The 15,155-nt window shown below is 38.2% G+C and overlaps 1 protein-coding gene across 1 annotated transcript in view; it reads right to left on the minus strand.

Moving 5' to 3' along the window:
* LOC132370205 (small ribosomal subunit protein uS17-like) overlaps positions 1-6,046 on the minus strand; it is an 86,067-nt gene extending 80,021 nt beyond the window's left edge. The window contains 2 exon segments of the mRNA XM_059929941.1: positions 3,219-3,313; positions 5,578-6,046. Coding sequence (XP_059785924.1) covers positions 3,219-3,313; positions 5,578-6,046 — 564 coding nt within the window.
* Positions 6,047-15,155: the final 9,109 nt, after the last annotated feature.

Here is a 15,155-nt window from a genome sequence, read left to right on the forward strand (position 1 = left end):
TGAGGTAGGATTGTATTGCTCTACACTTCCCTCTTAGAACTGCTTTTGCTGCATCCCATATGTTTTGGGATGCAAAACATGATTTCAATTTTCTTAAATTCACCGCAGCTTGATTTGTGACCGAAAATATGATCTATCCTGGAGAATGTTCCATGTGCGCTTGAGAAGAAAGTGTAATCTGATATTTTTGGATGGAATGTCCTATAAATACCAATTAAATCTCTCTGGTCTATTGTGTCATTTAAAGTTTCTGTTTCCTTACTAATTTTCTGTCTGGATGATTTGTCCATTGGTGTAAGTGAAGTGTTAAAGTGCCCCACTATTATTGTGTTACTGTCGATTTCCTCTTTTATAGCTGTTAGCTGTTGCCTCATGTATTGAGGTGCCCCTATGTTACTTGCATATATATTTATAATTGTTATATCTTCTTTTTGTATTGATCCCTTGATCATTATGTAGTGTCCTTCCTTGTCTCCTGTAACATTCTTTATTTTAAAGTCTATTTTATCTGATATTAGTATTCCTACTCCAGCTTTCTTTTGATTTCCATTTGCATGGAATATCTTTTTCCATCCCTTCACTTTCAGTCTGTATGTGTCCCTATGTCTGAAGTGGGTCTTTTGTAGACAGCATATATATGAGTTTTGTTTTTGTAACCATTCACTGAGCCTGTGTCTTTCGATTGGAGCATTTAATCCATTCACATTTAAGGTAATTATCGATATGTATGTTTCTATTACCGTTTTCTTAATTGTTTTAGGTTTGTTTTTGTAGGTTCCTTTCTTTTCTTGTGTTTCCCAGTTAGAGAAGTTCCTTTAGTATTTGTTGTAAAGGTGGTTTGGTGGTGGTGAATTCTCTTAGCTTTTGCTTGTCTATAAAGTTTTTGATTTCTCCATTGAATCTGAATGAGATCCTTGACATTGAGAGTAATCTTGGTTTTAGGTTCTTCCCTTTCATCACTTTAAATATATCATGCCACTCCCTTCTGGCTTGTAGAGTTTCTGCAGAGAAATCAGCTGTTAACCTTATGGGAATTCCTTTGTATGTTATTTGTTATTTTTCCCTTGTTTTCAATAATTTTTCTTTGTCTTTAATTTTTGTCAATTTGATTACTATGTGCCTTGGTGTTTTTCTCCTTGGGTTTATCCTGCCTGGGAGTCTCTTGCTTCCTGGACTTGGGTGGCTATTTCTTTTTCCATGTTTGGGAAGTTTTCAACTATAACCTCTTCAAATATTTTCTCAGGTCCTTTCTCTCTCTCTTCTCCTTCTGGGACCCCTATAATGTGAATGTTGGCGTATTTAATGTTGTCCCAGAGGTCTCTTCGGCTGTCTTCATTTCTTTTCATTCTTTTTCTCTATTCTGTTACGTGGCAGTGAATTCCACCATTCTGTCTTCCAGGTCACTTAACCGTTCTTGTGCCTCAGTTATTCTGCTATTGAATCCTTCTAGTGTATTTTTCATTTCAGTTATTGTATTGTTCATGTCTGTTTGTTTTTTAATTCTTCTAGGTGTTTGTTCTTCAATTCTTCTATGTCTTTGTTAAACATTTCTTGCATCTTCTCGATCTTTGCCTCCATTCTTTTTCTGTGGTCCTGGATCATCTTCACTATTATTATTCTGAATACTTTTTCTGGAAGGTTGCCTATCTCCACTTCATTTAGGTGTTTTTCTAGGGTTTTATCTTGTTCCTTCATCTGGTACATAGTCCTCTGCCTTTTCATTTTGTCTGTCTTTCTGTGAATGTGGTTTTCATTCCACAGGCTGCAGGATTGTAGTTCTTGCTTCTGCTGTCTGCCCTCTGGTGGATGAGGCTATCTAAGCGGCTTGTGCAAGCTTCCTGATGGGAGGGACTGGTGGTGGGTATAGCTGGGTGTTGCTTTGTTGGGTAGAGTTCAATAAAACTTTAATCTGTTTGTGTGCTGTTGGGTGGGGCTGAATTCCCTCCCTGTTGGTTGTTTGGCCTGATTCGCCCAGCCCTGGAGCCTACAGGCCCTTTAGTGAGGCTAATGTCAGACTCTATGAGGGCTCACACCAAGGAGTACTTCCCAGAACTTCTGCTGCCAGTGCTCGTGTCCTCGTGGTGAGTCACAGCCACTCCCCGCCTCTGCAAGAGACACTCCAACACTAGCAGGTAGGTCTGGTTCAGTCTCCTATGGTGTCACTCTCCTTCCCTCTGTGTCCTGATGTACACACAATCTTGTGTGTGCCCTGTTTCCCCCAGACCTGTCAGAGTTGTGCAATCAAATCCCGCTAGCCTTCAAAGTCTTATTCTCTGAGAATTCCTCCTCCCTTTGCCAGACCTCCAGGTTGGGAAGCCTGACGTGGGGCTCAGAACCTTCACTCCAGTGGGTGGACTTCTGTGGTATAAGTGTTCTCCAGTTTGTGACTCACCCACCCAGCGGTTATGGGATTTGATTTTATTGTGATTGCACCCCACCTACCATCTCATTGCAGGTTCTTCTTTGTCTTTGGATGTGGGGTATCTTTTTTGGTGAAATCCAGGGTCTTCCTGTCAATGATTGTTCAGCAGTTAATTGTGATTCCGATGCTCTTGCAAGAGGGTGAGCACACATCCTTCTACTCTGCCATCTTCAACTAATCTCCCAAACTTACTATTAACAATAATCCCACTAAGCGATATCTAATTTTTTTCTCTTTTATTTCCCTTTAAATATATCTTATTAGGGATAGAGTATTGTGTTCCACAGTTCCTTGAAATAATTACTGCCTTTAATGTGTTTATATTGTCAATTTAAAGTGCAGTTATGTTTATACATTGATATCTGAATTCAATTTTAAGGTTTATTGTATTTACAAATTTATTTTTGATTATGTGAAATGTTTACATGTATCAAGGGTCAATATAATTATAAAATTCAGACAATTCTAGTCATTATATCTTTTCTTTTCATTTTATTCACACTCATCCTCAGTATGTAGCCATTTTCATTTATTACTTTATTATCTAGTACATCAAAATTGGCAGATAATTATTTTTTATATTTATTTCCTCTTCTTTTAAACAAAAGTTTGCATATTATGTACACTGTTCTGAACCTTTCTTTCTTTCCTTTTTCACTTTAAAATATGGACTGTCTCCATATACTTCATAGAGATCTTCTTTATTCTTTTTGATTGTTTTGTGGTACTGCCTTTTGAGGGTACCATAGGTTATTCAATGAGCAGACCAGCTTTGTTAATGGCATTTTTTTCTTACAATCACTGCTGAAATGAATGTCTCATGCCTATCTTGTTTCCTACTTATTTGGGTGTATATTCGGGTAGCATCATCAGTAGAAGTCCCCAGGAACCCTGAGATAAAGATTAGCATGCAGAAAGTTTAATAGGGACTATTCTTAGTATTAATATCTGGAGGGAAAAGAAAAAGAAAGCAGGATTGAATGCAGGGAGAAGTCAGGCTGCAATGCAGTATCAATTAAGGCCTCAGACAACCCTACAGGGAGCTCTGAACCTAGGGTAGTCCTTCAGGGTTGTCACAAGTTAGGGTGAGGGGTCCAGCTTTATATCACTGAGACCATCAGTGATTGGAGATGGGATACCCTGCAAAATGGGGTTAGTCAACCTTCCTAACCTGATAACTGAAAGTTGTCAGCCCACAACCTGATCAGTAGTTGGGTAACTATATCAGTCCTAAAAGAGAGATCCATGCAGCACAACACAGACTCCATCAAAGTTGATCCCTGATGACATTTGAATTCACTTACATCATATCACTTCAAGGCTCTGGGTGGGCCTCTTCTGCTGGAAGAAACTCACAAATGGGAGATTAGTAGGATGAACTGCAGCCCCTGCTGCTATAACTGGGTCTTGAAGCTACAACTGATTATCATTATCTTCATCCAATACTATCCATTCTAGATTCCCTTCACTGTCAGCTAGCATCACTGTGGGTCTTGGTGGTTCACTATGTGGAATGAACAAGACCCTCATCCCTGAGAAGTCTGTACTTCTGCTTCCCATGTCATTTGAAAGCACTGACCACTAAACTTATCCATGTATCATCAAAATTGGACAAGAGAGAACTAAGAGATATCCAAGTGGATAATTTGGATGCCTAACATATTTCTTCCTGCTCCCATTGTGTGACAACAGTCCTACCTCCTCCTCATGATCCAGGTCAATTACCCCTACCAAGATTGTGAATTTTATTCTTCCCTGTTGATCCCTTGGCAGGAGGAGCCCACAATGCGGTCTTAGCTCAAAGTTAAATGGATCTCTTGCTGATTGCCTGGGGGAAGCATTGCCCTCTCTGGAGACCATAACTTCTAATCTAGAAGAGCACAGAATTAAGGGGATTTGAGTGACCACAAATTCCCCAAGTAGAACATTGGAAATAATGAAAAGTGCAGTCCTTCTTGCCCATATCTATTATTTCTCAGACCAATATTTTCTATCCATTGGAGACAGCATCATATGATGGATGTTGATATAAGGTACATGCGATGTCCTAGAGCAGGGGTCCCCAACCCCTGGGCCGCAGACCAGTACCAGTTGCGCAGCAGGAAGTAAGCGGCGGGCAAGCCATGGAAGCTTCATCTGCTGCTCCCCTTCGCTCCCCTTCGCTCCCCTTTGCTCACATTACTGCCTGAACTGTTCCCCTCTCCCTCCCCGTCTGTGGAAAAATTGTCTTCCACAAAATCGGTCCCTGGTGCCAAAAAGGTTGGGGACTGCTGTCTTAGAGGATGACACCCCATCTTCACAGGATATTGTCTCCAAGTTGGTGCCTTAGCTGTGCCTTTAACAACTCAGTATATTGCTGTATTAGGCCAACAGCTTCTGGGTGGTGTGGTATATGAGAGGACAAGTGGATTCTATAGACATATATAAACTTTCACACGACCTTTGCCATAAAGTGGGTCTCTTGATCCTCTATGACATTATGTTGTTGATACGTAAAATATTCTATAAGACCTTAGATAGCAGTTCTGGCAAACAAATGGACTGACTTCCGTCATTCCAAAAATGCAGTCTGACTGACACCTAAACCCATGCTCTTAGATAGATACCATGCTATGTTTATTCCCTCACGATTCAGATAAAAGCAGAGGGCCTAAGATTATACCCAAGCAAAGGAGATGAAGTTGAAACCTTGAGAAATATACAGCAAAACAAGGAGCTCACTTTAATTCTAAACACAAAGATAGAGATGGGAAGACAGTAGTTTTCATCCTATTCCCATATACACCTATGAATAAACACAGGTAATATTTACTGAGAGCTTACTCTGTGCCAGTCATTGTTCTAAGTACTTGGCTTTAATTAACTCTTTGAAACTTCTCAACAAACGTATGGCTGTCCCATTTTAGTGCTAAGCACACTGAGGCACAGAGAGACTAACACACTCCCTTCTTTCGCTAGTAAGAGATGAATCCTGCGTTCTAAACTGTGTGGTCTGGCTTCAGGGTTTTGACACTTAAATGCTACACTATATCACTTCTAAAAACAGGAAAGAGGGAAAGAAAGACCCAGGGTGCCGTTTTTTTGTTTGTTTGTTTTTTGACTGGGAAAATAAATTATTTTGTTTGGGGCAGTGGGCAGTGGTCCAGTCTTAGAACTTCTGGAATGCTTCTTGGTGCCATCATCCTTGTTGACCTTGAGCATGTTGAAGTGCACCATCTTGCTCAGGGGCCGGCACTCGCCCACTGTGACACTGTCGCTGATTCGGACATCCCTGAAGCAGGGGGAAAGGTGCACGGACATGTTTTTGTGGTGCTTCTAGAAGCGGTTGTACTTTCAGATGTAGTGGAGGTAGTCTTGGTGGATGACAACGGTCCTCCGCATCTTCATCTTGGTCACCACGCCAGACTGGATCCACCCTCGGATGGAGACATTACCAGTAAAAGGGCATTTCTTGTCAATGTAGGCGCCCTCCATGGTCTCCTTTGGCGTCTTGAAGCCCAGACCAATGTTCTTGTAGTATAATGGGAGCTTCTCCTTGCCAGTTTCTCCAAGCAGGACCCTCTTCTTTTTTTGAAAGTTGGTCAGTTGCTTTTGGTAGGCACGCTCAGTCTGAATGTCTGCCATCTTCCCAGCTGTCTGAAAAAAAACCAGGGTACCTTTTTTGTTTACAAACTTCCCTAACCATTCAATATCCTTACTGCTCACCAGTCAGTCATATAAACCTCCAGTACCAGCCTATAAGGGAGAAGAAGAAGAAAGGGTGTGTTTCTAGTAAAGTGACAAGGATATCATACTTGGATTTGAGCATTGTGTCAGCCAGTTCTGGCTGGGAGACCACAGAAACTCTTAGCCCTTTGGGCTTCAGTTTCCTCTGAAGTAGGATTAGATGCTTTCTCAGGTTCTTGGCTATTTCATAACCAAGAAATAATTATCATACTGGATTATGTTGAACTACCTTGAATTTGGGAGAATGGGTTCACTTTTCCACATAAATGGAAGCTCCGCTGCTTACATGAGAATGTCTTTACCATCACAGCTTATCTGGAGAAAACATCAAGGTGAATCTTTTAACCTTGAGCTCTAACAGTACTTGTTTGAGTGAAAGGTACAACCTTATCCTAGAAGCTAAAACCTGGTGACAAAGGGGCAATCAGCTTGAATCACAGTGAAGGGACAGTCCTCATTTCAAAGCTGAACCAAAGTGCTATGCTTTGTGACAAGCAGGTGAACTCTCAGAGGCCCTGAAAAATTGGTGAATCCATCAGCATGGGGAATCGGCTATCTTGATTGCAAATCAATGACTCATTCTGGCACCCCCTTGACAGCTGCTGATTTGTTTCCTTAAGACAACTCTTTAGTTAGGGAAAGATATGTAGGTATGAGGTGCATGGTTTCACATGAAGAGAGCAAACAGAATGAAATCTAGGTTAAGAGAGCTCCGCCAATACGCTGAAGCAAACAAGCCATCTCTGCAAAAATAACCACCTCTCTCTTTCTTCTTTCACAACACAGACACTTTGTTATTGGTAAGATTATCTAAAGTTAAGTCCCATCCTTTCAACAAACATTCCACTCCTCAAACTGATGCACCACATATGTCTATTGTTTATTAAAATATCACCACACATATAGCCAAGGAGAAGTCAAAAAACAAGGTAGCATATGTGTTCATTTAATCAGTTATTCTACTGAAAAAGAGTTGTTAGTACTTCTTTATATATCATGTTATGCATTGGAAACACAGAAGTGAAAGAAGACAGATTTCCTTCCAATGAGAGAGGTTATAATCTAGCAGAGGAAATAGAAAATCACATCCACAATTACAATAGCAAGTGAAAAATATACTGATCCTTGCAAACACAGGTTGCTCTTCGAGCACCAGAGGGACATCTTAATGCCTTGGGGCAATCAGAGAAAGCTTCTTGGAGGTGGTGTCATAAGTTGAGCTTTAAATGGTAGAGAGATTTTAGTTGAAGGAACCAAAGTTCATTTTCAGGCAGAGAAAGAAGCTTATGAGAAGGTATAAAAGTCTACAAAGAAGGGTTTGCATGAAGTGGGAAGTCAGACAGTATAAAATTTCAGAGTTTCCCAAGTTTAACATTTTATTGTTCAATTTTTTGAAATGAGCTTTATCAATGTAAAAACAAACCAGTAAATATATAAGCGATAGTTTAAAACAAACAAGCAAACTTGCTCTCAGGTCAGACATACATTACCATGGTGACTACTTTCCTTTTTGAACATTTAATCCTCCATCTCAGGACAAGAAGATACAAGGCACAACTAAGAACGTGTGTGAAGGAGACTTTGATGGGAAAACAATAAGAAGGGGGAAACAGAGTGTACAGTTAACAAATACTTATGTGATAGTTGTACATTATACACAGTGAGAAAAACACACACTAATGAAATAAAGTAGCCTGATTAAATTAATTACAATACATTCATACTATTTAATAAGATATAGCTTTTTAAAAAAGTGTAATTTGTATATATTCTCATAGGAGAAGATTGATTTGAGTGAATAAAACAGTTTATGAAAATTTATGTATACTAGGATAACATTTTTGTTAAACAAAACAACTATAAACACTCTGTTTGTATGTATTTGAGTGGGTTTAGAATATGTGTGTAAAAACATAACAATTGGGGACTTCCCTGGTAGTCCAGTGGTAAAGAATCCGCCTTCCAATGCAGGGAGCATGGGTTCAATTCCTGGTCGGGGAACTAAGATCCCATATGCCGTGGGGCAACTAAGCCCACGCACCACAACTATTGAGCTCACGTGCCCTGGAGCCTGCACTCCACAACTAGAGAAGAGAAAACCCGCATGCCACAACTAGAGAGAAGCCTGAGCACCGCAACAAAGAGACTGCGCGCCGTAATGAAAGACCCCGTGTACCTCAAGGAAGATCCTGTGTGCTGCAACTAAGACCCGACACAGCCAAAAAAATAAGGAAAATAAATAAATAAAATAAATCAATATTTAAAAAAATACAATAACGATTGATTGTTAACTGTTATTGTTACTGATGGAGAAATGGGGGAATGGAAAAGATTGTAGGAACCATACTGTTTAAAAAATGTTATATGAATCCTTTTTTTACAAAATCCTTTTTTGAAATGTTTAAGTATAAAAATTATTACTTTGTTATATTATATATACTTTATATAACATAACATAGATTCATGTGTATTTGTTTTAAATAAATTTATATGTGGACATATGTTATCTATTCATCTATTTATTTTTTTAAGTCTTAATTTCCCAGCTGCTTCCAACACATTTCACATGGACGTCCCTTGGCTTTATTTTTCCCTTGGCCCATGTGATGACTTTTATGGCCACCATATCTCATCCATTCTCTGGCCAGTTTTATGTGACACGCTAAGCACAAGGGTCAACACTTTTATAACAACTGACCACAGTCAACCATGCCCCTGAATCCATCAGTATCCGTCCACCTTGTCAGACTGGCCCAGTTAATTCAATGCAGCTATCAGTTCAACACAATTTGCTCACTTCACTTCTTGTCCACAGGAATTTGCAACATTTTATACTATAGGAAAGAAAAGATTGACTCTGAATCCTTGTTTGACCATAGCCATGTCTCGGATAAGGCACTTTCCTTCTCTACCCCGTGTTATCCATAGGGGTAAGCAAAAGAGACAACATATGTTGAGTTACTTTGAGAAAATTAAAAATTATTTAATATTACATTAATTATTTTATCAGTTAAATCATACAGGGAACTTTTAGAAGGCAAGTTTATGACTAATGACCCTGGGAATCTCCGGCATTCATTTTTTCAACCAGTATTTATTAAGTATTAACTGTGTTCCAAGCACTGATTGAGACACTGGGGGAAATAGTATAAAACCATAAAGAAATCTGTATCCCACTGGAGATACCTCATAGTGGAAGGAGACACACCACAAGCCAAATAAATAGAGATATTAAAAGAGCAAAACAATGTGCATTTTAGGGTTAACAAAATCTAATTCTACATATTTTAAATATCTCTGAAATCAGGATGAATTTTACAGTCAAGGACATGTCATAGTTTAATTTTTTTTTCCTTTCTTCTAGCACATATACGATGTTGCTTCTCATAACGTTGATGCCTAAGAGTTGATAATACATAGTGTAGTATGGGGGTAAAAAGCATGAAAGAGTTACCATTCTGGAAAAGATAAATTTAAATAAGGTGAGAGCTCCCTAGAAATGTTATATTTGAGCAACAACCAGAAGAAGGTGAAAGACCTGGCCATGCATATATATGGAGAAGATCATTGTAGGTAGATGGAGAAGCAAATGCAAAGGCCCTGAGGCAGTTGTGGCCTGTGTATTTGAGGAGCAGCAAGAAGATAAGTATGGCTGGAGCAGAGGGGGGGAGTAGAAACAGTATTGGCTGAGGTTCCAGAGCTGTAGCCTGGGGCCATATCCTGTGGAAACTTACATATTACAGTAGGAACTTTGGCTAGTCTTCTAAGTCAAATGGACTCTGTGGAAAGATGGAGATCAAGGGAGTGGCATGGTTGTAGAAGAGGTTGGATTCTGATATGTTTTGAAGGTAGAATTTTCAGGATTTGCCTATAGAGTGGAGGGAAGAATGAGATACGGTTGATGGTGGGAGTTGGCCAAGGATGATGCCAAAGGTTTTGGTATGAGCCAGTATACCACCCCTACAGATAGACTTCATTTCCCAAAGGTATTCATTCCTGAAAGACTACTTCCTGAGCTTAGAGATGATGGTGAAGAGTTGATTTGGTAAAAGGTTTTGTCAGTACTATATGGTGTTTCCTTGTTTGAAGAGAGAGATCCAAAGAGTTGTTAGACTTAAGTAGGAAATGGACATCTTACAGGGTGTTTGAACTTCTGAGGGTTTGAACTTCAAGCAAAGTCTGCATGGACCTGTCCACAGGTGTCCTGAAATACTGGTCTCAATCATTCTCACAAACCCTTGGAGAAGAAAGTTCTGCCATGGTTTGCCTGAATCCCTCCTCAGGGTCTTCTGAATGGTAATTATTCATAAAGAATTTAACCAAAACTTGATTAACTCAGTCTTTCCAAACATTTGGATTTTTAAAAAATTATTACACTATTAGGAGACATACCTAATCACAAGACACTAAGACACCAGATACATACTTTTTAAAATTGTGCTAATGTTACCATTTATTAAGAGTCAACTCTTAATCTGGCAGTTTTCTTTAAAGGCATCATCTATAATTCTCACAACCCTCCAAGATAGATGCTATCATACCCATTTTACAGATGGGGAGAGACAAAACATGCAAAAGATACATGAGGACAAGCATGGCATAATATATTTGACTCTTCAGAGCTATTTCCACAAGCTATTTCCACATTGGTGTCTATGATCCTTATGGACCTTGACAGCAGTTCTGACACCATGGTATAGTTTCCTGTGTTATCAGGGGGGAAATCCAATCTTATCTAAGGTCTTTTATATGCTTGGCATTGCACTAGAGTATTTCATAGCAATTTCAGCCAACTATGCTTACCAAAGCAAGGAATAGGCACTTGCACTTTAGAAAGAGTGGGAACAATTATACTTTTTAAGAAGAAAGGGTGGGGTTGATCGATCGTCCAATAAACTTATTATTTAAAAATCCTAATACAAGGACAGACACGTTAGTCAAAATTACACAGTATAGCAGAGAACAAGAGCTTTGGAGTGGATAGATCCAGATTCAGACTCAAAATCACATCTCGTATTTACTATACACAAAGGATTCAACTCCCTGACCCCTTGTTTTCATCTGTTAATAAGAGAGAAGGCTGTCTGCTTTCAGTGAATACCAAGTGTAACATATGTAATAAACACTAACCTGGTCTATAAAAAGTAGCTAATATTATTAAGGCAGTGTGGTATAATGGTAAAAGCTATGTGTCTTTGTCCATTCTGGCTGCTATAACAGAATGCCATAGAATGGGTGGTTTATAAGGAGCAAACATTTGTCACAGTTCTGGAGGCTAAGTCCCAGGTCAAGGTGCCAGCCGATTCAGGGTCTGACGAGGACCCTCTTCCTGGTTTATAGACAGACCTCTTTTCATTGTGTCTTCACATGGCAGAAGGAGCAAGGGAATGCTCTGGGGTCTCTTTTATATGGGCACCAATCCAGAGCCCTCAGGACGTTATCACCTCCCAAAGGTACCACCTCCAAATACTTTCACAAGTGGGTGTTGGTTTCAGTGTATGAATTTTGAGGGGACACAAATCTTCAGTCCATAGCACTGTTGTAGGCAAAATAATGGCACCCCCAAAGATGTCCACATCCTAATCTCTGGAACCTGTGAATATATTATGTTATATGAAAAAAGGGGAACTAAGGTTGAAGATGGAATTAATGTTCTAATGAGCTGTCTTTAAGATAGCAGACTATCCTAAATTATATGTGTAAACCTAAGATAATCATGAAGATCCTTAAAAGTGGAAGAGAGAATAAGAAGAGAAAACCAGAGAGATGGCAATGTAAGAAGAACTCAGCTTGACATGGCTGTTGCTGGCTGGGAAGGAGGGAGAGGACCAGGAACCAGGGAAAGCAAATGGCTTCTAGAAACTGGAAAGAGAATGGATTACCTATTAGAGCCTTGAGAAGAAGTTTCAGCCTTGATAAACCATAACGCCTTAATCTTAGCCCAGTGAGACTCAGAGTGAGATTCATTTTGGATTTCTGACTTCCAGAAATGTAAGATAATATATTAGTATTGTTCAACCTACTAAGTTGTTATAATTTGTTACAGTAGCAACTGGAAACCAATACAAAAACTAAGAGCCAGGAGGCTTGAGTTCCCATTTCTGCCCTGCTGCTGACGAGTTCTAATATATCAGCTTTCTTAACCACTCCATGTCTCATTTTCCTCTTCTGTGAAATGCGATTTATAATACTAGCTACCTCATCATCTTAGGGGACTAAAAGAGTTAATGCCCAGCTTAATCATTCAGAGTAGTGTTTGGCTCATGACAATTACTTAGTGTATATTAACTATAAACACTTTCTTAGAGGCCAGGAATAATGGCCTCAGAGATATGGTTTCTATTCTTTTAATGTTGTAAACATGCAATATATAATTTGCAATTACATGCAATATATAAATATGCAAACATTTACGTACTTACAAATTGCATGTTATTCGCAAAAGATGCAATATGTAAATGTGTAAACATAAAATGCTGGACACGTCTACATTTCTAAACTATTTGTTGCATAAGCTTGGAGAACAGTTAATAGAGTGTAGAGCTCACATCCAAGGATGAAAATTGAGGCCGTGCTGGTAGTGAGGGGCAGAGGCAAGGAAAAAGAGTCTTCAGCTGTGATAATGAAAAGAAAGAAAGTCACGTATGTAAGGAACTCACAGCAATGGCAGATCGGCTGCCATTTTTAACCTAACATTTTATCACTTTTTCCTTTAAAGAACAACCCCGTTGCTTTCAATCATGGGTGTAGAGAACGCACATAATTATTTGGCATTTCAAAGAAATAAAATTTAAAAAGAGCCACTAAAGTTATCCATCCCTCTTTTCTAAACTCGAAACTTCAAAAATAGATGTCCCTGGCATGATAACACACTGAAGTCATTCTGAAAGAAAGTTAGAATTTCCATTCCTCATTTTCCTTTCTCCCCAGTAAGGTTTTCAGCAGATGGGAATATCAATTTAGTTACTTGACATTTAGAAGGATAAATGACTTAAGAGCTTTATGATCCCCTCTCATTGAAGCATATTTGATAACATCTGCCCAACATCTTACACTCACATCAGAGCCAAGATGATTTAACAAGAAGAGAATAGCTAGAATCCAGGACCCCAGCGTTCTATCCCTGGTCCTGATATAAACATGAGCATTGGGTACATAGACCTGATGATAAATAAAGCTTTTTGTTTTGTGGTCAACTTGTGTATTAACACCTTAGCTCAGATGTAATTATTAAGACTAACTAAGATGTTAGAAATGGGATTTGTAATAATTTTTTCAGGGAGAAAATAATACTGTACATGGGGACAGGGTTTCATTCTAAACTCTAGGGGAAAGAAAATCTGTCTTACTTTAGATTGTATTAAAGGTCTTATTCTCACAGAAGAAAAGTTTCTCTACTCTCATTATTCTTTTTTAAAGACAAGTTGCCATCTTTACTAGAAATTCTAATTTTTCTTTGATGTAATAAATTACAGTACTTCATTTATGTCCTTACCTCACTAGTTATCAGTCTTAAGTCAAGAACATAAAAAAATATATAGTCTAATCTTTCCATTTTATAGTGTCCTTTTAAAGAAAAGAAGGGGAATGTCATCCCTAAGGCATTTATAAAGACTTATTGGGCAACCTCCAACAGCTAAGAGCCGTAAAACAATTAGCAACATGCATCTGAATTACTTGAACAAATAGACAGCAAGCATCTCCAGACTTGGTATTCACATCTAAGTGAAATACAAATCTTTCCTGATACCTGGTATTCGGATATTGACTAATGAATAGTTTTTATTCCCTCAAAATTATCCTCTCTTGCTATTATGTGTAAGTCCATTCAGGCTCTGTATCCTGAGAAACTATGCGAACAGTCAGGACTTAAGAAATAATTGCTAAATGAACAAATGGATTAATTTATTTATTTACAGGGCTCTTCCATTCTATTGGCTTGGCTTATAAAATTAAGGATTTTTCTGGTACTGTATATTTGATCCCAGTGGAATTTAGTTTGCTGAGTCCCTCTATTACATAAATAATGATAATGAAAGATAGAATTCTGAAACTTGAAGGGATATTAAAGGTCAACTGATTCAATATCCTCATTTTCCAATTTGTAGAATGATTTTAGCATTTCAGGGGCCCTCAACAGGTCATCTAGTCAAAAGTTTGACAAAACACTTCATGAAAGAAGGAAATACATTTTATGCATTGGACTTGAATTAAATGCCAATGGTTTAGTTTAGGAAACAATTTAATGTTACATTTCACGTGCTTAAATATATGTATATTTATAAACTATGACTCTGGAGGAACCTACAGCTAGTTAATTGTCTTTACTATCTTAAGTTCTTTATCTAGATGAGTGATAACATTTACATAATCTGCTCCAGAGGTTAAAATTAAGGTCAGTGGGCTATTAAAGAAATGGAAAATTTTGATTCAAGGGAAGAAAAAATAATTCTAATATTCAAACTACATGATGATAGAATGATATGCCCTTATGATATTGATTTAGCTGTGACCTGGTATATTCAATTTAATAATTAAATTTAAAATGATATATTTACTTAGGGTTTTCTTAGTCAATGTCTCTAGAATACAAACTTTAGAAGCATAGGAATTAAATGTATTCAGCAATAAAGTACACTGCTTAGCAACTAGTAGATCATCAATAATTAACTAGTAAAACAACGAATTAAAACAATAACTAAAGAACAACTTGGATATTTTATTATGATAGTCATCCCTGCTCTGAGATCCAAACACAAAAAAGAAGGCAGACCGAGAGCATTAAAGGAGCGGGAAGAAAGTCCAAACTGTGGCAGGAAGGAAGGCCTTGTGATGTGTTTCTAAGTCGACACGGTACAAAGACTTATGAACAAAATATACCACATCTTTTTTGTTCTAATTTAAATCTGTATCCTCTTACCCTGACAAAATATAATTTTGTTATCTTTAAAAAAGATCCCTTCCACAAAGTTTTTATTTTTAATTAAGCATAGTTGCTGTACAATAT

Source organism: Balaenoptera ricei, chromosome 8, assembly GCF_028023285.1.
Source record: "Balaenoptera ricei isolate mBalRic1 chromosome 8, mBalRic1.hap2, whole genome shotgun sequence".
NCBI lineage: Eukaryota > Metazoa > Chordata > Mammalia > Artiodactyla > Balaenopteridae > Balaenoptera > Balaenoptera ricei.